The sequence below is a fragment of the Motacilla alba genome, chromosome 9 (assembly GCF_015832195.1).
Source record: "Motacilla alba alba isolate MOTALB_02 chromosome 9, Motacilla_alba_V1.0_pri, whole genome shotgun sequence".
In the NCBI taxonomy this organism is placed as follows: Eukaryota; Metazoa; Chordata; class Aves; order Passeriformes; family Motacillidae; genus Motacilla; species Motacilla alba.
In genome coordinates this window covers 11,125,220-11,147,849 of record NC_052024.1, presented here as the reverse complement: position 1 = coordinate 11,147,849, position 22,630 = coordinate 11,125,220, and the positions used below count along the sequence as shown (strand labels likewise).

The following is a 22,630-nucleotide window of genomic DNA, read 5'->3' as shown; positions in this document are numbered from 1 at the left end:
GGTTAAAAAGCAGACATAGGAAGCAAAGATTTACCTGTAAAGCTTATCAGGGCAGGTACCAGACTGTTGGAACTCTTCTACAGTACAATCTCACAGCAGGAAAGAAACCCCATCCACTGGATTCAGAAGGTGCCTGTATCTGGAGTCAAACCAGTGAGAACAGAACAGAGGCACGCTGCACTGGACCATGCAGCACCCCAGTGTGTCTGAAATACACAGTACTCCCAAACAAACTCTGCACTCCCTCAGGGACCTGCATCACCAGTGGGGCAAGAAAACAACATCTTCATTTTCTGTTCAGATTTTATTTGAAATCTAATTCAAATTGTCAAAGCTACAAAAAAGGGGGAACATTTGGGTTATTTCTGCTATGTCACAACATTCTAAAAACAAAATATCACTACTGCCAGCAGATCAGTTACACACATTTCTGATGAAACTTCTAAACACAAAAATGTTTCTTTTGGGAAATAGTCACAATGAAGATATTTTGTACAATATAAAACAATGACAGGTCTACAGATGCTGATACTCATGAGTATACACGTGCATTCACAAAAAAAAAAATCAGGAATGCTTTTTTGTTTTTAAACAGACTGTTCAGGCACAAAAACAAAACCGCATTTCCAGTAAGTGACAGCATCATAAAAAATATTAACATTGTCAGTGTTTGCTTTTCTTTGACTTCTTGTGAGATCTGTGAGGAGAACGGGACTGAGACCTGGATTTTTTCCCTGACTTTTTAGGGGATCTGGATCGTGACCTTCTTGATCTTTTGGGTGTCCTGGAGCCAGATGGCGACCTGCCAAAAAGAAAAAAATTATGTCAAATATTAATAGAGAAAGCACCTTTTCCTGAAGTTATTTGTATTCATTTATTGAGCCAAACGAGGCAGAAAACATCTTCCCTAATAACGAAAGTAACAGGATGGTATCTTACTTTTGAGAAAAAGGCCATTTTTACATTATTGGGTTTTGAGCGCATTTTGGGCTTAACTTCAGTGCTTAGAACCTACATGAAAAATAACACACTCATGTCCTTAAACCCACATCAGGAATTCACAGCTTTTCACAGAAGTCTCAGCCAGCTTGGCTCTTGTATGAATTGCAGCCTATGTCCACACAGAAATGAAAAACTATGTTCAATTGTGTTACAGTGAAATACTTCTGATTCTCATCAAGCATATTTAGATTGTGATGCAGCCTGACAGAAAAGAAGGGACACTGAATAAATCTACTGTCATCTAACCCACACCTAATATATTGATCTAACATAATGAAACCTGAATGAGCATCACATTAACTCTAAAAAAAACCTCAACTATTTTTCTACTTTTATTTGAAATCCTTATTTATATAAGCACAAGAATATTGTAGTTATGTGCTATGATTTTTTCAACACCATCAAAGGAGTATTCCTCAGCCTGACTGAGGAATTTTGTATCAGTAAGATATTCTATACCTCTAAAAGAAGTGCAAGGTGAACTTCCAAGATACAGCAGTTTTAGCAGAATAATAAAATTTCACCTCAAGTTTAACATTAACTAAAGACAAATATTTGTGTCAGAGGTTAGGAAATACCTAGCTTAGAAACAAAACCCTGTAAGCAGTATCTGATTTTTTTTTTCCTTAAAAAACAAACTATGGGAGTGAGTAGCTTTATGTAAGCTGATCATCAGTGAAAGGCTGCATGGTCACTCCAGTTTGAGAGGTTCTATAGAGGGGCTACAGGAATTTTACGACTACAGAAGACTCATCCTTGGAGAATAAAAAGCTAGGAAAGCAGCCAGGTGCTCTGGTTTAAAGCAGCATTTCTTAAAATCACCAGTAAACAGGTAAACAAAACCACAGCAGAGAAGAGTCTGGAGCTTATTATCAGGGCAGGAGGCTGTGTGGACTCCCAACCCCAGTGCTCAAAGGTATTAACGAGGAACGTGCACTACAGATCCTGTGAGAGAAAGTACCTGAGTATGAAATGTGCTCTGCTGAAACACCCCCCCCGCCCCAAACCCCAGCCGAACACACCCACCAGCTCCCTGAAACAGAGAAGATACCAGCTCACCTTTTGCCTTTTTTACTGACATCTCTGGGAGAATCTTTGTGTGAGGAGCGGGAGCGGGAGCTCTCCTTGTGCGAGCGCTCGGAGCGCTCCGATTTGGGCGAGGGCGACTTGGCGCGGCGGCTGCCGCTGCTGCGGGACGGGCTGGGCGAGGCGCTGTGCCGCCTTTTCCTGGCGCGGCAGGGCAGCCACCGCGGGGAGGGAAAACACACCGTCAGAACATCGGCTCCCCCTGCACGCACTGGCTTCAGCCAATGTCATCTCAGTTACTCATAAGTAATTGAGGTATTGTAGGCTTTTTATTATTAAAACACAAAATCAAGTTTAACATGTGCAACGGATTTTCTCTGCTTGAAAAAAATTAATGCCTGTGAGTCATTTGGTAGTGCAAACACATTTTGTCACAGATCCCTGAAAAGCAAGGCCTTTTACCATAGCTACACTTAGAACCATGGCAGAGTTTGGCTGTGCAAGCATCAGAAGATCAGTGTCCAACCAGCTACCCCAAACCCAGCTGTTCGGGATGTGCACTGTGAGAGGAGCGCCACTGAAACCACTGCCTATCATTTGTGGCCAGTCCTCTGGACAGCTCTCTGACTGAGGCACTGCAGGCAATCCACTGCCACAAGACAGTTAACCCCGTTTGCAACTGGTAATCATCTGACCATGCTTCCCCAGGGCATAAATGAGCCCAAGGGCAGCTGTGTTCAAAGGGACGTCACTTGGGGCAGGGTAAAAATGACAATTCCTTTAACATTTTGGAGCACATTTTAATAGCCAAAGCATGGGTTTTGTTTGGTTTTTTGTTTTGTTGGGTGGTTCTGTGTTTTTCTTTTAAAATCAGATGTGTGACACAGGGTAATTTCAAGGCTGCCATTGCCTGCAAAGATACTGTGAGGGTTTTCCTCCCATCCACTTCAGTCCAAGGAGAGCCATACCTTTCTTTTCGTGTTGGTGTACACTCCTCTTTTTCCTTCTTATCTTTGGACCTGGTCTCAGACTTTTCCTTGTCCTTTTTGTCTCTGTCCCGTTCTCTTTCCATCTCTTTTTCTTTTTCCTAGATTATTAGAAGCATCATCATTTCAGGTAAGGTGTGAGTAATTATTAGAGGCAATCAAGCTAATGACAAACAGTGTAAAAGCAGTGAGCACGGATGGAACACAGCACTAATGGTCACACCCTCCCAGCTCTTCAGGCCTTTCCTCCTGCTTGGGACACAGCACAAACATTTACTGTAACACAAACTAACCAAACCATGAGAGATATCAGCCACTGTGAGAAAATCTGAGTATCTAACTGGAAATGAACAGTCTTCAATGTTGCAAATTTCAGGGAAATCTTACAGCTGTAATACATTTTCTGAACCAAATTAAACATGGAAGAATACCAGGAACCTCTTTCTACTTTAAACATGTACACTCATCCATATCAATCTATACTGAAAATTGATATGCTCTCATAACTAGAAGTTACCTAAAGACAAAACAAAAATACAAACAAGATTCTGCAATAACATCTACTCTGTCAAAAACAAACAACTATAGTTCATTTCTAGGTATCAACAGGACCATTTTGAGAGAAAATATATATCCTGAGCACATTAAGTCTGTCTGTCAAATAGAAAATTACCTACACAAAAACCTCATCAGCAAGTCTGAACACAGAGATCAGATGCTGTGGTTTTTAGTACTGATCATTCATTAAAAACCATCAATTCCACGGCAAAAAAAACCCCTCAGATATTCCCTGCATACCCCATAAAGAAGATAAAGAAGGAGTGATTTAGGTAAATGGAAGAAAGGGAGGATGGTGGGGAAAAAAACAAAACAGAACAAACACAAACAAAAGAAAACAAAGAAACCCCCAAAAACAGTAGAAGGAGGGGAGGTAACCTAAGTGCAGGAAATACCAGGACATTTATCCTCATCTACTCTCAAGTTCTTTTTACAAGGAAAGCTTAGCAGTAAAACCTGCAAGTGTCCTTATCCTCACACCTATTCTTACAAACTGCTGTCAGGTATCTCTAAAATCACTGCACTCTCAAGATGTGCCCAGTTTATTTGACAGCATAACTATGTAATTCATCTTGATAAATACGAATAAATAGTATTTTGAATAGCTCCAAGTTTCTAGTCTCCAGACAATATACAATGCTGCTGGGAAATTACTCTTGGAAAGCTTATTGTAAGTTTGATAAAAAAGAACAACCAGCCACCAAGTTCATGGGAAATGTAATCAGGATCAGTATTACATTACTGTTACAAAAACTAACTTTATTATGGCATTAAAGCAAAAGATGCAGTTATTCCCTTAACAACAGAGTTACTATTGTTTTGTTAAAGAATGGTTATAAGTATTTCTTTCTTTCTTGAAAGTGAAAAAGACAATTATTAAAAATCCAAAATATTGTGAGCTGGTTGAACTAATCCAACACAAGGCATCTAAAATTTCATCAGGACTGTTATTATCAATTTCTGTTTGTTCAAGCTACTGTCTCACTAAGCATCCTGTGCTTAGTGTACAAATAATTTGTTTTACATTAAAGTAAGAAAACTTACTTACACTTCCACCAAGAAAGTGGGAAGTTTTACCATACAACTACATTTAGAAAGAAAATTATAAAAGCCTTATAATGTCTTAATTGCAAACATCAACCTCCAATGTGTGCATCTCCGTCAAGGATCAGTTTACCTAATTTTTTAAAGTCTTTTTCTTCAAGGTACTGTGAATTAGTCAGATACTGAGCACCAAATAATGCAAATAACAAGTGACAGAAAAGCCCCTGGTGGAAACTGCTCCTTTGTATTTAACTTCAAGGAACTGCATTGCATGGGTACCTAATTCCATCACTGATCTGTCAGGCTGTAAAACCAGATGAGAAAAGCAACTGTCATTTTTCCTCCCTCACTACATGCCATGTCCAAAGAGGTTGTTTTTTCATTATGTTTCAGAAGTTTGAGATCACATTATATCACATATAAGATGTTAACTTTTAAAATGACTCTGACTTCATAGTCCAGAGAGGCCTCCTAAAAATGTTCATAGTACAGCATTAGTCACATTTGGGTGAATGGATGAGCTGAAATTATCCAGGAAGCTTAGACACTGGAGAATCAGAAACAGATACACTGCTTCAAACTATTTTCTCCCTTCCCTGGGAAGCCTTTAGTGCAACAGATCAATTACTAAAAGCAAAATGAGAAGTCTGATGAACACATTCAATTGAGAGCTGTCTCTTTCCTTTCTCACACCTAACAGCTTGCTTCATGCAGCAGATGCAGAAGGGGTCTCTAAGGTTTCTCTACAGGCTATGATACCCAGCTGTGCAGTGGGAAACACTACAGGACTTGGACTAAAAAAAGAGATTGTATGTATTCTGCAGAAAGCACTGGGACTTGGACATGCAGACTGGTATTACAACAGTATTTTAACAAGAACCATGTGTTGTTATGTTTAAAGCCGCCTTACATTCAATAAACTCGATAGAAGCCTATCACAGAATCAGAGGCAAACAAAAAGAACAGTTCTTACCCTCTGGAGCAGCTTGTCTCTATAGTGTTCAACCTGTTCCTGAAAACTCTGGCCTGGCTTCTTGGGTCTTTTCCCAGACTCTAACTCATCCTGAAACTTCATCACCTTAAGCTGTGAAAATAATACTGATTATTAGATTATTTGACTTATTATTGTCAGTTAAGGCAGGTGGCTAAAAATGAAATTTCCATTACATAAAATCTGTATTCTTCATTCCTTCTACACAAGCTTGTGCACAGAGACACGAAATGTATTTAAACTGGATCAAAGTAACAAAACCACACACTCATCTTCAGGCACCTGCAGTTGTTTACTGACATGGTGACAACTAAAAATAGAGGGAATTTTTTTCTGTTGATCTAGTAAATTCTGTTCTCATCATTAGTACACTGCACCCTTGTATTTCTTGGGTCATTATCTGGTTTTTTTTCTTTCAAAATGAAATAATTTACTGCAGGTGTCAATATATTCTTTCAACTTCTCTTGTCTACTTCAAAGTTTCCTTTGGAAACTGCCTCTTTTTTCCATTTAACCCTGAATGTTAAAATCAAATGACTGACATAATTAGGACATAAAACAATGCACCTCCTCTTCAGGGTTGTTTGCACAGAGTGCCTGATTTGAAAGAACTGATTTTTACTAACATAATACTTTTTCATGTGCTAACAAGCTTAGCAACCGAATTCAGTTCCCAAGTGCTGCTAAATGTAACCTTAAATTTGCTGCAGTATCCCTGACAGAGTCACAAAGTTAAGCAAATGTCAGAATTTTTCCATGGGTTTTTTTTTTTTTTTTTGGTAGGTTGTTTTTGTTTTGTTTGGGGTTTTTTGGTGGTTTGTTTTTTTTTTTTTGTCTAGATGAACTAAAACCTTCTACAAGTTGATTCACATCATGTGACATTCACATCATCACATTCACTTCACTCACATCTCATATCATTTGTCAATTCTTTTTTTCCTAGTGACAAGTCCTTGTACAAACAGTCGTTCAATTTTTTTGGAGGAGAAGGTGTCTCTTTTCTGGAGAAGAAGGGAAGAGCTTTCAGGTTGTATTTGTCAGCCCTCTTCCAAATGTTCATGCTCTGGCCCTCCTGCACATCCTGTTCCAACACTGACTATTCTATTCTATATATTCTATATATGAGTAGATTGTTTTCAGTGCTCCAGCTTTTATTTTTAGCAAACACACAAAGATGTTTTCTCTTTAAAAATATTTCATTCTTCCAAACTGAAAACACACAAAGGAAAAGACTTTGCAACTGTGTCCATTTTGATTAACTGAAAGGATTCTTATTCTCCAGGTCCTCAATTCCCTAATATGAACTAGTCACAAAATCAAACTCTACAAGTTTTTCCTTCCCTCTCAAAAATCCAGCAGACTGGATTTAATCAGCCCTTGCAATACTGACAGAAAGGAAAGGTATCACAAACTAATCCTGACTATGTTAAGAAACAAAAAACCCAAGCAAGGATAACACTATTTTGAAAAAGATGCCCTCTCCCTTCAGGTACAGAGCTTATCTTAACATCACATTTTTCATCTTAGTCTCAAATTTAAGGGAACAATGTTTTGGGAGAAAAAGAAATAAAATGAAATTTTTAAAAAATACTGTTATCTCATACCACAGTAAACTTCTGTCAACTGTTCTGCTTTCCTCCCTCACTTACAGAGCCTGCTCTACCTGCAGTTGAGTATTTTTTCTGACAATTCAGCCAATGGAAAACTGTCATCATCATTTGTCCCATACCATCTCCTATAAAGGCATGTTTTTCTTTCCCCACTTTAAAAGCAGAGTTTCAAAGGCAGAAATACCTTTTGGAACCATACACTCAGTGTCACTGTGCACCCCCTGTTCTGCTAAGAAATCAGGATAGCATTCCCTACCATCACATAAACTCCAAGGTCAGCAGCTGCTCAGCACCTTCAGTACAAGAGAGGAGGAGTGCAGAAGAGGCTTAGCTGATCCAGGATAGGATGCCTCTTGGGCTGTCATGGCATGAATATGCCCATAAGATTTTAACTTTGTTTTCCTAACCAAATAACCCATATAATTTAAAAAACAAAACAAAACCAAACCAAAAACCAAAACCAACAGAAGTCCACAAATCCCCTCCATCCTTGTAAGACGTGTTTCTTTACATTTTTAGCCACAAAGCTGTCACAGTCTCTGTTTAATCATATTTTGAAATCAAGGAAGCCCAAAGTAACCTGAGATGAAAATAAACTAGGAATCCAAACAACAGGCTTCACCTGATTTATTAAGCTAAATGGATGCAAAAAAATGCTGACACGCACGGCATACAACACTGCTGGCAGGAAGTTTAAAATGGCAAGAGGAATTATTTGCATGCAGCTCCTCCAGAAACTGAGGGTGGTGTGGGGGGCTGAAGGTGGTCATTAGCAGGTGCCTTGAAAAGAGAGAAAAACAGGAAAGGCTGCACTGTGGTAACAACTCATTCAACACCTCCTCAGACTCCAGCTATGGCAGGGTTTCATGGGGTTTCCGAGACAGCCGTGATCTTTTGCAGACCATCCATAGATGGATTTCTCCTCCACACAACTGCTGTATCTCCCTTTGAACCCATGCAAACTGCCTCCTTTTAAAAGATGCTGTGGGCAGAGGAAATGAGTACGGCCCCTGGAAAGGTGACTCTGTTACAAACTGCTGAGATGGTATCGACAGAAAGATCAGGCTCTTCCATCCTGCACTCCAAGCAGAGGGTCCCCCTTCCACCCTTCCCTTGCACCAACTGCAGTGTTTGGCTGAGCCTTCCATATACCAGAAGCTCACCCTCCTTCCCAGTTCAATTTTCCCACCCTTAGTGAGATGTATTGGGTCAGGGGAAAATCAGCAAGTGTCAGAGCTCTCAGGATCAGAGTGTTTCCTCACCCAGCAGAGTGAGCAGTTAATCACATCAGTTTATCCTACACCTTCATGTATAGATGCTTTTGCTATCAGCTCTCATCCATCACCACTGTAACTGTGTTTTATAACAAAGTTCCAAAGGCCACAAAAGAATTCTCTAAAAATTTTGACTACTGAGAATTACTATTTGAACTTAGATGCTTGGTTATGTCCCCTCAGCATTTCACTGCTCGTTGTACACTGGCCACAGTGAACACTCTTCTCATGATCTCTCCATGCAGAGTACAGGATGCTCGTATTCCTATCACACAGTTCAAGATACTCTCCCAGGAGAAAAAGATCCTTTATACTCAGGCTTAAATTTGCTTAAGCATCTAATTGATGAATTTTGTAAGCATTTCACTTTGTAAACCTGCATTGAGAATGAACTAATATATCCTCACTGCACTGGTTATTCTTTAACCATTCCTGTTCAACAGACAAGAACCGGTAAGCCTGTTTGTTTTCAGGAATAAATACATCAGCTTGTATCTGGACCATCCCCAAAGTCAGTAATATGTGTGATAAAATGAAGAGGAGAATCTTTCAAATCCCTGTGCCAAAACTCTGCAATACTAATTCCTCAGAAACAGCAGCCTCCCAGAGCAGAGTTCCCAGTTCAGAGACTGCAATGCAGAAGTGTCAGATACCACTGGAGCTGCTGAGAGCCATCCCAACTTAATGCTCCAGTGCAGGACCACATTTCTCACTAACAAGGAGCTCCTCCCCACGAGCTCACAACAAACACTCCACAGCATCCCTCTGGTCTATTGGTTCTCACCTGGAGACTTCCTCTCTCACTCTGTGAACCCATCTGAGGAGCATTTAAAGGGTTCAGCCTTAGCTAGAAGCTGAGGCCTTGATTACAGCCCCCCAGGAAGCAAGCAAGCCAAAGGAAGAGGTAACGTTTTGTTTCTGTGGCTCAGGGAAACCAGAATGCTGAAAACCAAAGCTCTGCTTTTTCCATTTAGACACCAAAAGGTGTGCTGCTGTCAGTAGCCTCCCTCACTTAAAACTGATCTGCTTCCAGAAATTGTTCTTTGATTTCAAATCTGCTGGTACTGCATCCATGCATAGGGTCTTCAGTGCAAAAAGGCTTTTTCACAATACTACACAGTTACACAGCCTCTGAACTTAAAGAGACCACATTCAAACATAACTTATTTGAGATAAATTAATATGTAGCTGCATGCTACATATTAGGATGAACTAAGAAGCCAATCACCACACACTTGAAAGACAGGAATTTCTGCTTGGTAAGTAATGGAAGCACTCCAATGTAGACTGATTAGAGACAGGACAGACATCCAAACAGACCAAAGTGTTTTGGTTTTCTTTAGAACAGTCTTTCCCCAGCATGGCTGTCACAAGTCCTAGATTTTGCCAGAAGCAGAGCAAAATATTTCTTTGAAAGCTTCATTTTTCCAGCAAATCTATAAAGAGTGGAATTTCTGCAGCTACAATATTATCAACAACAGATGACAGACATACTGACATACAGATGTAAAGTATCTCTTCTGCCATAGAGCCCTCTGGCCTGCTCCATCACACTCACAGGTTGCCATGTCTTGCTAAGCATTTCCTTGTTTTTGGCTTCATGTAAAACAGAAATAGAGGCAAAGATTTAAAATAGACCAGAATCTTCTGAGTAGTTATCACCTTCAAAGAAACACCTGCTATAAATAGTGAAACTACAGGTTAAGCAAAATCCAGTTTGTCTCATCTGTTGTTATTCAGCCACAATCAGTAAGATATTTAATAGGGTATCTTTATGCCATTTTGCAGTAGCCTTAAATGAGCCAGCTACAGAGATTTCCACAGACTGCAAAAACCAAAAGGTTATATTTTGTTCTAGCGATGATTACAGATAGCTCCTGTGACCCGACAAACAAATACTCAAAAGTTGAGTATTCTGCACTCTAACCATCACAATCCAGAGAAAGAAACAATGGAAACTGTATGGAACTTCTTTACAAAGGTAACCACCTGTCCTTTGTGACAGCCTGGAAAATCTCTTTGGCTCTTGGTAGAAAAATAAATTGGACTTTGAATACCAACTGAGGGGGCAGGGGGTGTTTGGTGTGGAGTATCTGTGCAAGGGGCAGGGAGGCACTGACAGAGCCCAGCCACAGGATGGTGTAACAGGATCCAACTCTGCCTCTCCTGCAGCTGGGGGTATCAGCAGAAAGGCTCAGCAGGAACCCTCCACATCACTGGCTTCCTACCTCAGCCAAACTCTGCTTTGAGGTATCAGGTGGCCAACACAAAGGTGAGTAAAGCCAGCTAATAAAAAGGACTAAAATCCTGATTAACCCTTTTGGAAGCACTGAAATGTCTGGACTTGTGATGAGCTTGCCTCCTGCTGCAGATGAAGCCTGTGCTATGCATTTTTGTTAGAGCAGGATTATCAAAACTTGTGCAGCAAGGTGGAGGCAGAAGTAAGATACCCTAGATAAAAGTCCAAGGAGGACTATGCTGCTCCATTTTGTCTGTGAGTTTACACTCTAAGGGAAGATGCTTAATGAACAATTTAAATAATAAAATTCCCATTTTTTCTACCACTTCATAGCACTAAGATCTCTTTACAAAGAATACACCTTTTTTTTTACATGTCTCGGGGAGAAGAAAGAAGACACACAAAGCACCATAAAGACCACCCTGAAATTTGAGTTATAATATACAGCCAAGTGCCAGTCTTTTCACACTTAACAAAACAGTTACAAAATCACTGTTCTTCCGTGTTATAGGAAAGGCTCTGCTCCTGCAAAGTTCAGGAAATAACTCACACTTCAGAAGGATTAACAGGGGCATGAGGGAAGCAAACAAAAGGTTACTAACTGGCCTCCTCTGCTGGCACTTTTGGCTGAGGCCAAAGTTTGTTTCTTACTTCACTTTCTCCTTCCAGCTAACAAGCTTAATTTACTAACTGTGCCAAGAGAAAGAATTGTTGCTTTATTAATAAATTTCAAAAAAATGCATGAAAAAATGTTTTTTAGCTTTCCTGGCAGTCACTGTATAGACTGTGCAGCTGGAGAATTAAACTTCACCAATTTTTTTGCCAAATATTTTACACAATACTTTTTACAATGCATATTAGATGGCGTAATTGTTAAAGCTGGTAATTGGTTGTTTCCTCAGCTCCTTTCCTCAAATTTAATAATGGATGTGGGTTTTGGCACGGATTGGGTACATACTAAGAAGAAACCATGAGTGTGAATGCTTTGAAGTAGTACAGAGAGTACTTTTCTGTCAATGACAAACTTGAGGAAAATTTTAAGTACTCCTACATACTGTCTGAAATGTTCTCAAAAGCAAAAAAAAAATTTTCTCCTCTTCAGGCAATTCCAAAAGTCTGAAACCAAAATGGTAATTTACATATCAAAAAGAATAAAATGCAAGCGTGCACTTGAAAAACTCAAATATTTGCCACCTAAAACTTTTACTGACAGAATACACTGCTGAAAGAACTTAAAAACCCTTGTGCAGTGTAAAACTGACAATGGTTAAAGCAAATCACTACCTAATCTGCCTCCACAACAGCCAAGATAATGTCTGTAAAACAGATACTCAGTCTGAAAGGAGCTCTTTCCATAACTGCTACAATCAATATTACAGCAACGTATAAATTAGTTTCACTTGTACTTTCATTAGTCTAACACCATGCATTTTCTACAAAGATACTGCCACCATGAGTCAGGTCAGGCATAAATCCCATCCAGCTTCTCACATTCAGAATTTATTCACTTAATATGGCTGTATATCAGGAACTATCAAACTGCTGTGCAAAGCAAGAGATTTCTAAGTGCTTAGTGAGAGTCTATTAATTTCAATAAAATCTGAATAGTTAAAAGGAGGCATATTTAAGAGAAACAATATTTGTGACATTGTAAAATACTATTGGCTGAAATCTTAGAAGAGTATTATGGTGCTAATGTCTGATTTTAGCCAACTAGCACAGTATTGCATGAACAGGTAGGCAGCCACAATTCCACCTTCCAAACATTACCCAGGTTATAACCTATCATTTGGAGATGCTTCAACTGCAATAAGCATATAGCACCTTAATATCATTTTAATGCACTGAACAGAAGCTACAAGAATTCTGGTATTCAATGTACCTCCGGGTCTGAATACTGAATACACGCCAGGAAGTCACAATTTTAAACCTGGTTTTACATGGCAGGGCACGCCAGAAAGGCTTCACTGCTCCACAAAGTTCGTGCTAAATTCCAGTTCTAGTTACCTTCTCAGTCAAACACAAGCTCAGAAGCCAGAACAGAGCCATAACAACCTCTGCTGATTAAGTTTAACAGCTACACTAACACCTGTGCTTGGAGAAAGGAGAGAACCAGAGAGCCCTACGAACTGCACATAGGGCTTCAAGTAAAATACCTCCAACTCATAACTACATGGGTTAGCTGCATCTACTTCTTTGTTTGATGGCTGAGACAGTGAAAAGAGACACTTTTCAATGCAATAAAATACAGATACGTCAAGGCAAGAAACAGAAAAAACAAGAAATGTAGAGGACTAAGGCCACATCCAAAAGTTAATCCCAAAAGTGAATTTTCCAAGGGGAGGAAAGTGTAAGGGCATCCAAGTGATCTAAAGCTACAGTGGTACTGAAACAGAACACTGAAAAAGAACAGTCATTCTCAACAGGCAATATGCCTTGACTCTATTCTTCATTTTTTCCTCCATTATTTTAAAATCAAAACCAGGCAAGTTAGACAAACAAACCTTTACAAAAATACACTGGACTACAACAAAAACCCACTATATAATAGGACTACATTTCAGTAAAAACAACTCCTAGCTGTTTGTAGAGAACTCAGAGTGGGCTGAGGACTGGAAAGGTACAGAAGGGTGGCACAAAACACCCCATGCTCACCTCTATCTCTCGGAGTTTGGCACGCTTTTCTTCACTCATTTCCGAGTATTTGACTGATGACTTGGAGTCAGGCATTTCCTCTTTAATAGGATTGGAATACATGTGTTGTTCTTCTGACTTAGAACTCTGTGTGTCTTCTTCATCTTCACTTTCCTCTTCTTGACTTTACAAAAAACACATAGAATTAACTAAGATGTCACAGATCTCTTAAGTATATATGAAATGTACTATTTCTCTTAGTTTCTAGGATTATTTACTAGTTTTGAAATCTGTTAAATTATGTAAGTCTGCAGCTACAAATTAGTCTCCATCTGTGAGACAGACCTTTCTCATTTAATTAAACTGTTAGTTTTTATGACTCACACAATTTACACTTTTCAGAGAAACAGAGTGCAGAAGAACTCATGAAATTTACAGTCATCAAATACGTATCTATCTCAGCTCCAAAAGGAAACCCACTCCCTCAGCAGAAGTTCTATGTGCTGTAATGGTGCTTTTCAGGTATATTAAGTTTAATAGAGGACCAATATTTACTTTTGCTTTTGGGAGATAAACCTGAGAGATGGCAGACAGCCAAAATTATATTCTCAGACTGGCCACTAGAGTGCTGCAGGACTCCATGTAATGCAGGAAGTATTTACAGCATTAACTAACAGACCCTCTCAGCTGCCTGAAGAGCAAAGTAAAAGACAACTCAAAACCAACTCCTGCTGGCATGGAGCCTATCAGCGTCCAGTGAAACACCTCAGAACATGACTCACTGTGCTTGTCTCAGCAGCAGAAGGCAGAGGTTTAGATTCATTCATATATACCTGACACCAAGATTTCCATACTATTACCTTAGCTCTTATTATTTGATGCTGAATCCTCAAATCAGCATAAATTCAGTGATTATAGCTAGCAACTCTACCAAAAGATGTCATTTATCATGTCAGAGAAAAATCATGGGGGCTGAAAGCATGCTGCACTAAAATCCTGAGTTTTCTCCATTTTCTTATTTTCCTGCTTTCAAAATTTCATTTTTGTTCTACTCATGTATTAAATAACATATATATCTTATAAGGAGTTCCAAAGACACTCAACCTTAGATACATAAATAAGTATGTTTTCATTAGAATGAAAACATATTTACTTTTGAATTTCCTCCTCCTCAGATTCTTCGTGTTGGTCAAAAAGCTCCCACTTAGAAGTAGTAACAGCTAGAAGAGACAGCAGGATAATTTTAATGAGAAAAAAGCTACTACTTAATCTGAAAATTAGTATTTGTAATATAATTATAATAAGATATACATAGTATATAACTTATAATAAGAATTACCGTGTGGTAAAATTTACCAGCATCTAGCACTTAATACAGACTTACTTCACAGAAATATTCAACCAGCCCATTATCAGAATATTTATTATTCACAGAGCTAGTCCCTCACATTGCATATCATATTGCAGTAAATTCTTCAAAAGCAGACAAGCATTTGTCAGTTTGTAAAACATTATCTTTCAAACCAAGATTTAAAAGACTGCTAGCCACATGCCCAGATTTTTGTTGTTTGTTTTCAGTATTTATTCTTAATAAACTGGAAGTTACTTTTAAAGGTTGATAGGTTATTGAAGTAGAATAACCATAATGGAACACACTATTTTCCTTTCTGGTTAAAAACTCAGTGAACAAGTTACAAGAGAAAATCCTACTATGTTACAACATGAATCCTATTAGCATTTTAGTATAGATCAGCTGAAAATAGTCATTACATAAGTTACATTTATGCTTTCAGTTTACCTCAGAAAAGATACTTTCAGAACTAACCTTGAGCTTCCAGTTCCGATTCATCCACTGCTTCCCACTTCGAAGGGGCAACTTTAAATATAGGCTCATTCTTTTTTGAGTCTTCAGCTGTATCCACTGGTGGAGAAAGAGACACAGAAAAATAACTTGGAAAGCTTCTCAGAAGCTGAAACCAAAAAGTACTAAGATAACTGTCAGAATTAAACAATGAAACAGATTATACACTCTTAGTATTTGCAAAGTAAAGAAACCAGGGTTTAGATCCTGCTGTGTAACATCAGAAAACACCTCCTGTGTTTCTGAAGCAATTACTATCTAAAGACAGTATTGGAATTAATCAACATTTTACAAAGTTACATGCCAGATCAATTCTAGGCTGTATTTCTAAAAACTATGCAGGAAGAAAAGATCCAAGACTGAAGAATCAATCTGAAAGTTGAAACATTTCGTACAAGGAACTCCATCAAGATCATCATCCAGCGATTTAATTGGGACTCCATCCAGATCATCAATAGGAGCAGCATCAATAGGAATTCCATCCACATCTTCCAGTGGAGCACCATCGAGCTCTTCCTCAATGGGAGCACCATCAAGATCATCTGGTACCTCCTGAAGCAAATAATATGTCATTATATCAAGTACAAATCTATATTGCTTTTCTTTACTTCTCCAATTATCAAATAATTTCTTTTTAAAGAAGCACTTTTATAAATACCAAAACCTCCAAAATATCTACTTCAACAATTTTTTCTAAGCAGTACAGTTGTTTATTGTAGAGAAAATAATATGCTATCTTCCTTTAAAAATTACAGGCAAGAGCTTGAAATTGTCCACAATGTACTGGAAGCTTTCCAATACCTATATTCAAAAGAAGAGCTATTACGTTGAGGTTTAGCTCAAAATCAGTCAATTAGAGTCAGATAAATCATACTTCCTTGATATGAAAGTTTCCCCAAGACCAATAAAACGAACAACTGACACAAATGGACCATTTAGAAGGAACACCAATTTAAGGAACACACAAATTATAAATACAGCTGTGTACTCTAACTTGTTAGGTACAGGCACTGTCCTTCATATGTGTGTGTTCACCCTGCTTTCCCACTCCAGGAAATCGGCTTTAGTTAAATTATACTGCAGGCCTCCCTCCCATTGCTCTGAAAGGCATCTTTCCACAGTTACAATGCCTAAAACTCCACTCAGAATTCAAAGACAGGTATCACAAAGTATTTCCAGCACAGAGGAAATGCCTGTCATTCTGTACTAGTCTTTGTTCTGAAACACTTTCACACTGTAACTCCATCACAGCACCTAATCCATAAGCAAGAAACACATGAAGAGAAAAAACAGCATTTGCTTCTGAAAATATGCTACACCTCTATTTAGGGGCAAGGACTTGGAAGAAAGAAAGGCTTCTTCACCCTAAAAGAGAGAGCAAAAGAATCCTTGCCAGCTCTATTTTATATTAACACATTTTTTCCCTGCTGTCTGCGAGCCTCACTCCTGAGGTCACTTACCTCTGTTTCTTTATCTTCCATGATATTTACAAGCCCCAAGAAAATATTCTGTAGTTTGATCAGAAATGGTTCTGGATAGATTGCCCAGTCTTCCCATGCTCGAAAGCATGTCATCACCCGTTGCTAGAAGCAAGAGGGAAAAATAAATGCTAAAACATCTGTATTGAGAACTTTCATGTGATGGGAAAAAGACCACAGAGAACTACTACTGTAGACAACTATTCTACTGAATATATTACTGAAGTAACATATTCGGTATACTGAAGTATATTACAACCATGCCATGCTGGGGAACACTAGTAATTTTACAAAAATACATATATAGAAACTACATTTTAAGAAATCTCACTTGGGTTTCATTTTCCCTTTAAATTCCTGTTACATTATCCATTTTGGCTGTTGCCAGTTCTACCCTGACAGTAAATTTCATTCTGCCCCAATGTAGATAGGTGCCTTTACCAAATCTAAAAGAAGATACCTGTTTGTAAAATAAAGTAACTAAAATTAACATTGACTAGTACATATTATTGATTTTAAATTGTGTTCCTACTTTCACTTTATTCAGCCTGGAGAAGAGAAGGCTCTGGGGAGACCATAGAGCCCCTTCCAGCACCCGAAGGGGCTACAAGACACCTGGAGAAGGATTTCTTACAAGGGCAGGTAGTGATAAGAAAAGGGGAGAATTGCTTTAAACAGAAAGAGAGTTGGCTTAGATTAGCTATTATCAAGAAATTATTCAGTGTGAAGGTGCTGTGGCAATGGCACAGGTTGCCCAGAAAAAGCTGTGGGTGCACCACCCCCAAAGTGTTCAAGGCCAGGCTGGATGGAGCTCTGAGCAACCTGGTTCAGTGAAAGGTATTCCAGTCCACAGCAGGGGGTTGGAACAGCAGATCTTCAAAGTCCCTTCCAAAGCAAATAATTTTATCATTTTCCTTTTTAAAAAGCGTATTTGAAAAGACGTGATTCAATTCAAGTTTGACACACTAAATGTAACTGAAGATGTAGATGTATGAAAAAAAATTGCCTCTCTTTATCATATTATTTAAGAAAGTTTTAAAATAGCAGATAACTAAAATTGATTCTCAATCTAGAGCAATTGAGAGCAGAAGAAGGACAACCAGGATGAAGTCCTTAATTCAAACAAACTACTCTGTAAGCTATGTATTTAAAGCTCCTGACTGAAAAACAAAAAGAAAAAAGTGCAGAGGCATCATGAAAATAGAAGGAAAGGGGTCAAGCATGAGAGGCAGAGAGCATTTGACCTCAAAAAGCACTTTCAAGTACCCATGGTCAGACTGCTTATCAGAACTCTAAAACAAAGCCTGACACAAAAACGTTCAGAAGTAACTTTATGCTGTTCTGCCCAGGAGGTTCTTTCCCACACTGAGCACTTCCATACAAGTTCACTTCTGAAACTGAAATACAGGTGGCCCTGAACAGTAAGAAAGCTAGAAAGCCTTGTTTGCAATTCAAGTGATAGGTAAGATATCCTCTCAACTCCTCAACTGTACATCTAGTGGTACACTTCAGCTGGCAGATGCTCATTTCTTTCCTTAATTGCAATGCTATCCTTTCAAGAGAGAAAACTTTTTTTAAAATTATTCTTTTTAAAGCCCAAATACGGACCTTGATGTCTAAGCCACCTATGATAGTATGCAATCTCTTGTGCAGGAACATCTATTTATGTGACTTCTATGTCATGTAAATAACAATGAAATACATACCTTGAAATTTTCAGACTGTAAATGGCCTTGTATTGTACGGTAAGTAGCATTGAGATCAGAGAATATCTGACATAATTTTGTTTCAAAACTAGAATTAAACATATACATTTCTTTAGTTAAACTTCGTAATATATGTTTTCTGGACATACACAATTCATGAAAATACCTGGGACACAGGACTCAAAAGCACAAGGTTCTGATCCTTATAGTAGCCATGAACTGAACTATAAAGCAAATATGATTACTATATATTAAATCACCTTGGACAACAACAGAACTGTGAAGGGAGATCTTCACATCTGCTGCAGTCTCTTTATACACCCTGGAAAGATTGGAGGACGATAAAAGGAGTTTTACAACCTTAAATAGAATGAAAGAATTGTCTCAAAATTCAATCTGTATTTTAAAAAAATTCTTAGTTATACTTGTATTCTAATTTATTCAGTGAGGCCCTCAATGAAAGCACAGTGAGCAACAGCTGCCCAGCTTCCCTTGAGCTTCTCACATGTGCAAAAAATAAACCAGCACAACACAGACACATTGCAACAAGAAACATCAATTGCAATCACTAGTTTTATAACATGCTGAGTATTTCCCACCATGCTGCCCTAACATTAGAGAGACTCCAGGAACTAGACTCAAACATTTAATATGACAAAGATACTGTCCCATGGACATTTTTCCTAAATTCTTCTCAGCACCTTAGAAATAAAGCACATAACATCCCCTTATACCTTATCCAAGCTTTATGGAAAGTTACACCACCCTCATTTTAATAAAAATAAATCTGTTTAAAAATGTACTTCCTTGCTTGAACGCTCTGCTATACCGTATCTTGAATATTATCTACAGACTCTTTCTGTCAAGAAGCACATGAGGTATTCTCACCTTTATGGAGTTCCATGCAAGTGGTCCCTTGCATAGGGCACATACATTTTTTGCATTACCAGCATGCTACATCTTACATATTTTCATGCAAACAGATATAAATACCATCAGTCTGTAAGAGCAGTAGCACAGTAAAGTCTGAATTTCCTACAACCACATTTATCCAGAGATGTACATACAGAGATGAATATAAGAGGGTTTTTTTTAACAGCCAATCACCTAAAATATACTTACAATTTTCTATAGTAGGAAGCATTGGCAACTTTAGCTGAAGAGTTGTATAAGACATCCGACACTAGATACAATCTTGCGATCTACAATGAAAATGGTCAAATTAAGATAAGTCCAATTTAAATTCTTCCAAAAGTAACAGCATTTTCCCAGAAAAAATACAAGACAGTTTAAACTATCTGGAAGTACCTAATTAGAATTAAGTGTAGAACAGCTATATTATTAATAAACACATTAAGAGGCAATTAGCCTCCTGTTATGCTGTAGAGTACTAACTACTGTAACAGATCACCACAGCATTACAAAGGAGAATCATGGCATTCCTGTTTTAATTGCCTCATTTCAACAGATCATTTCACTGTTCTTAATTTCACAGTAAGGCAGAATATTACATACAAGCAACTTCAGAAAGAATAAAAAATATGTAACAAAATTCCACAGGAAGAAATGTTACTTAAATTCATGTCCACATTTCAGTACAAAATCTCAAAATTACCTAAAACTTATGAAATAATGCTTGTAAATTACATGCACATGCTGCTAAGTGGGCTCTTCCCCCAAAATACAAGATTACAGAAAATCTCCACACCTTCTTAGGAAGAGGAGTCTTGAGGATGGACAATGATTCTGTAATGCAGTCCACAATTTCTTCAGCAGCTTCAGCATTATTTAGACAGAAGACCATTGCATCACCAATGTCGTTCTTCCGAGGTGTTAACCCACGCAGAATTTCCTCTAGTTTGTCCCTCTGTCTGAAATACCAGGAATTTTATTACTTTCAATACGAAATGGGATCTCTACTTTTGTGAATTTCCATTTAACAATGTTTTTTTGTTTTTCCATCTTTAGGAGAAAAGCAATTTTGATTATTTTTATATTCTTGTGCCTGAGTTCTTTAAGTGGTCCATGAATTTATTTGTCTATATTACATAAACTGAAAAAAATTCTCACTCAGGTCTTGATTACATACAGAAAAATACCTGAGAAATACTTAATTAAGCACATCAGTATCTCTAATGAAGTATTATCTTTCTGGATGTCATGCAAGTCATTCCTGCTACAGAATAAGAAACACTAGATTCAGAAAGCTAGTAAATACACAATTACTTCCTGACCTCCACATGCAGAGAACTTTTTTAAAATAATCTCTTCTTGAGACCTTCCAAAAGGAGGTATAAGAAACAAACTATGTATTAAAACCCACAGAAGCATGACTGTTGTGGTAACTATGATGAGAATAAAACAAGGAAAAAAATTCCACATGTTAGTAACACATTTGTAACAACAGCAGCAAAATTAGGAAAAGCAGGTCTCTATTTCCAGTACCACAGGCACCCCCAGTACACTGACACTTCACAGAAAAGAACTCAGATGATCTCTCTCTTCCTGTTTATTAACAACAGCTGCCAATTTTAATTTCTGATGAAAAGCATCAGTAAGTTTAAGATTACAGCACAGTTTAGTTTGTGATGTCAAAACGATGTTGAGAAAGATGCTACATATCCTCAGCTAGAGACAGCAGCAGAAAATGGGGAAAAACTCTCATCTTCCTAATTCCTTTCAAATTAAGGGTTCATAACATTGGAATGAAAGGTTCCGTGATGACAAATCTAACCAAATCAAGAATGTATTTAGCTGCAGGTATGATCAGAAGCACTGAGGTGAACAGACACTTACTCAGACACCTACATAATACTATGACAAGTATGACAACTTAGGGGATGACACATTAGAGCTACAAAACCACAATGGGCAAACCCAGGCAGCCCAGCTATCAAGGCAGCACCATCCATCAGTGGTGGTACATACTCTTCCTTAAGTGCACCCTTCTTGTTCGGTTCCTCCACAAACGCTTCTGTTTCTTGCTCTTCTGACATCCCGTGCAAGTATGGATTCAATGGTGGTGGCCTCCAGAAGGATCCATTTTTGAACATACGGAAATCTTCTGTCCTCCACTTGGTTGGAGCATCCCCCTATGAGAAAAAAACAGAAGTATTTTTACTTTGGTGTTATTTTACTTCACTATGCTTGAAGCTATGAACTATAACTAAAATTCTACTTGCCTGAAGAATTGAATAAAGCTTCCATCTATAATACACATGAGCTGGAGTCTGGTTTTCAAATAAAAACCTAAACCAAAGAGCAAAGAAAAGACACCAAGCATATTACAAATCTTGAACTGACACCAATTTAAAATAAACAATAAAAAAACCCCAACCAAACCCTGTTCAGAAACCCATCTCAGCTGCAGAGAGAACACAAGGAGCTAAAATCATGTACACCCACAGCACAGCCAGGCAGAACATGTGCAACCGCTCCACACACTCATACACACACGAGATCTGCAGAGAGCAGAGCTCCCCAAAGGCACAGCACTGCTCAGAACTCAAGAGCAGAACTAACAGGGTCAGAAAGAACAACTGTGCAACCTCACAGCAAAGCAGAAGAGTCATCAGTGCAAAGAGTCACTGCAGGAGCAACTGCAACCTCGGCACAAGGATGAAGGAGCTTGCAGTTGCATAGTGATGTCATCAAATGCTAAATGACCTGAAATTTTCCACCAGTAAATTGTCTGGCAGAACACCGGCAACATCTGATGGAGGATGTGGGGGACAAGCAACCCATTTTTAATGGTCAGGATATTTTCACCTGCCTATCTTTCACTTTGCATATAAAAATCACAATGAAGTACTTCAAACTGACTGCAAACAAAACACTGCTAAAAAGTCATTTAGCACTTCCCTCAAAACCTTTCTTGAGAGACTGCATTTCACAAGAAATTTAGAAACTGGCCCTTTTTTATTCCATTAAGGACAAGTGCTTGAAATTCTCAAAACTTCCCTGTGTCAGCTGAAGTTTAATTCTATTTTAATTGACATAGAAGAAAAATTACTCCCAGCTCTTGCTAAAGGTTAAAAAATAGGCTCCAGGAAGAGTGCACCTCACATTGAGTTTGTTTGGGTAAGGAGGAAGATTTTTTCTTTTCTTTTAAATATATGCTACTGCTTCCACTAATGGTGAATCCCTCAAAAGAGTATGTGTTAAATAGCATTTATTTAAATATACAGAAATGTATTACATTGTGTGTGTACTATTTAACTT

General features: G+C 38.3%; 1 protein-coding gene across 9 annotated transcripts in view; it reads right to left on the bottom strand.

Annotated features, from left to right (window-relative positions):
• Positions 1 to 285: 285 nt before the first annotated feature.
• LOC119704451 (U2 snRNP associated SURP domain containing) overlaps positions 286 to 22,630 on the bottom strand; it is a 44,439-nt gene continuing 22,094 nt past the window's right edge. For 8 of the 9 annotated variants that reach the window (XM_038145750.1, XM_038145751.1, XM_038145745.1 and 5 more), the window contains 14 exons: positions 21,592 to 21,658; positions 21,338 to 21,501; positions 20,118 to 20,280; positions 19,532 to 19,611; positions 18,410 to 18,497; positions 16,686 to 16,808; positions 15,621 to 15,777; positions 15,190 to 15,285; positions 14,518 to 14,584; positions 13,386 to 13,548; positions 5,590 to 5,700; positions 2,997 to 3,115; positions 2,062 to 2,229; positions 664 to 802 (listed from right to left, as the gene is read on the bottom strand). In XM_038145750.1, the coding sequence (XP_038001678.1) occupies positions 664 to 802; positions 2,062 to 2,229; positions 2,997 to 3,115; positions 5,590 to 5,700; positions 13,386 to 13,548; positions 14,518 to 14,584; positions 15,190 to 15,285; positions 15,621 to 15,777; positions 16,686 to 16,808; positions 18,410 to 18,497; positions 19,532 to 19,611; positions 20,118 to 20,280; positions 21,338 to 21,501; positions 21,592 to 21,658 (1,705 nt within the window). Of the gene's footprint in view, positions 803 to 2,061; positions 2,230 to 2,996; positions 3,116 to 5,589; positions 5,701 to 13,385; positions 13,549 to 14,517; positions 14,585 to 15,189; positions 15,286 to 15,620; positions 15,778 to 16,685; positions 16,809 to 18,409; positions 18,498 to 19,531; positions 19,612 to 20,117; positions 20,281 to 21,337; positions 21,502 to 21,591; positions 21,659 to 22,630 lie in introns of all 9 variants that reach the window. The other variant, XM_038145743.1, reaches the window with a different exon arrangement.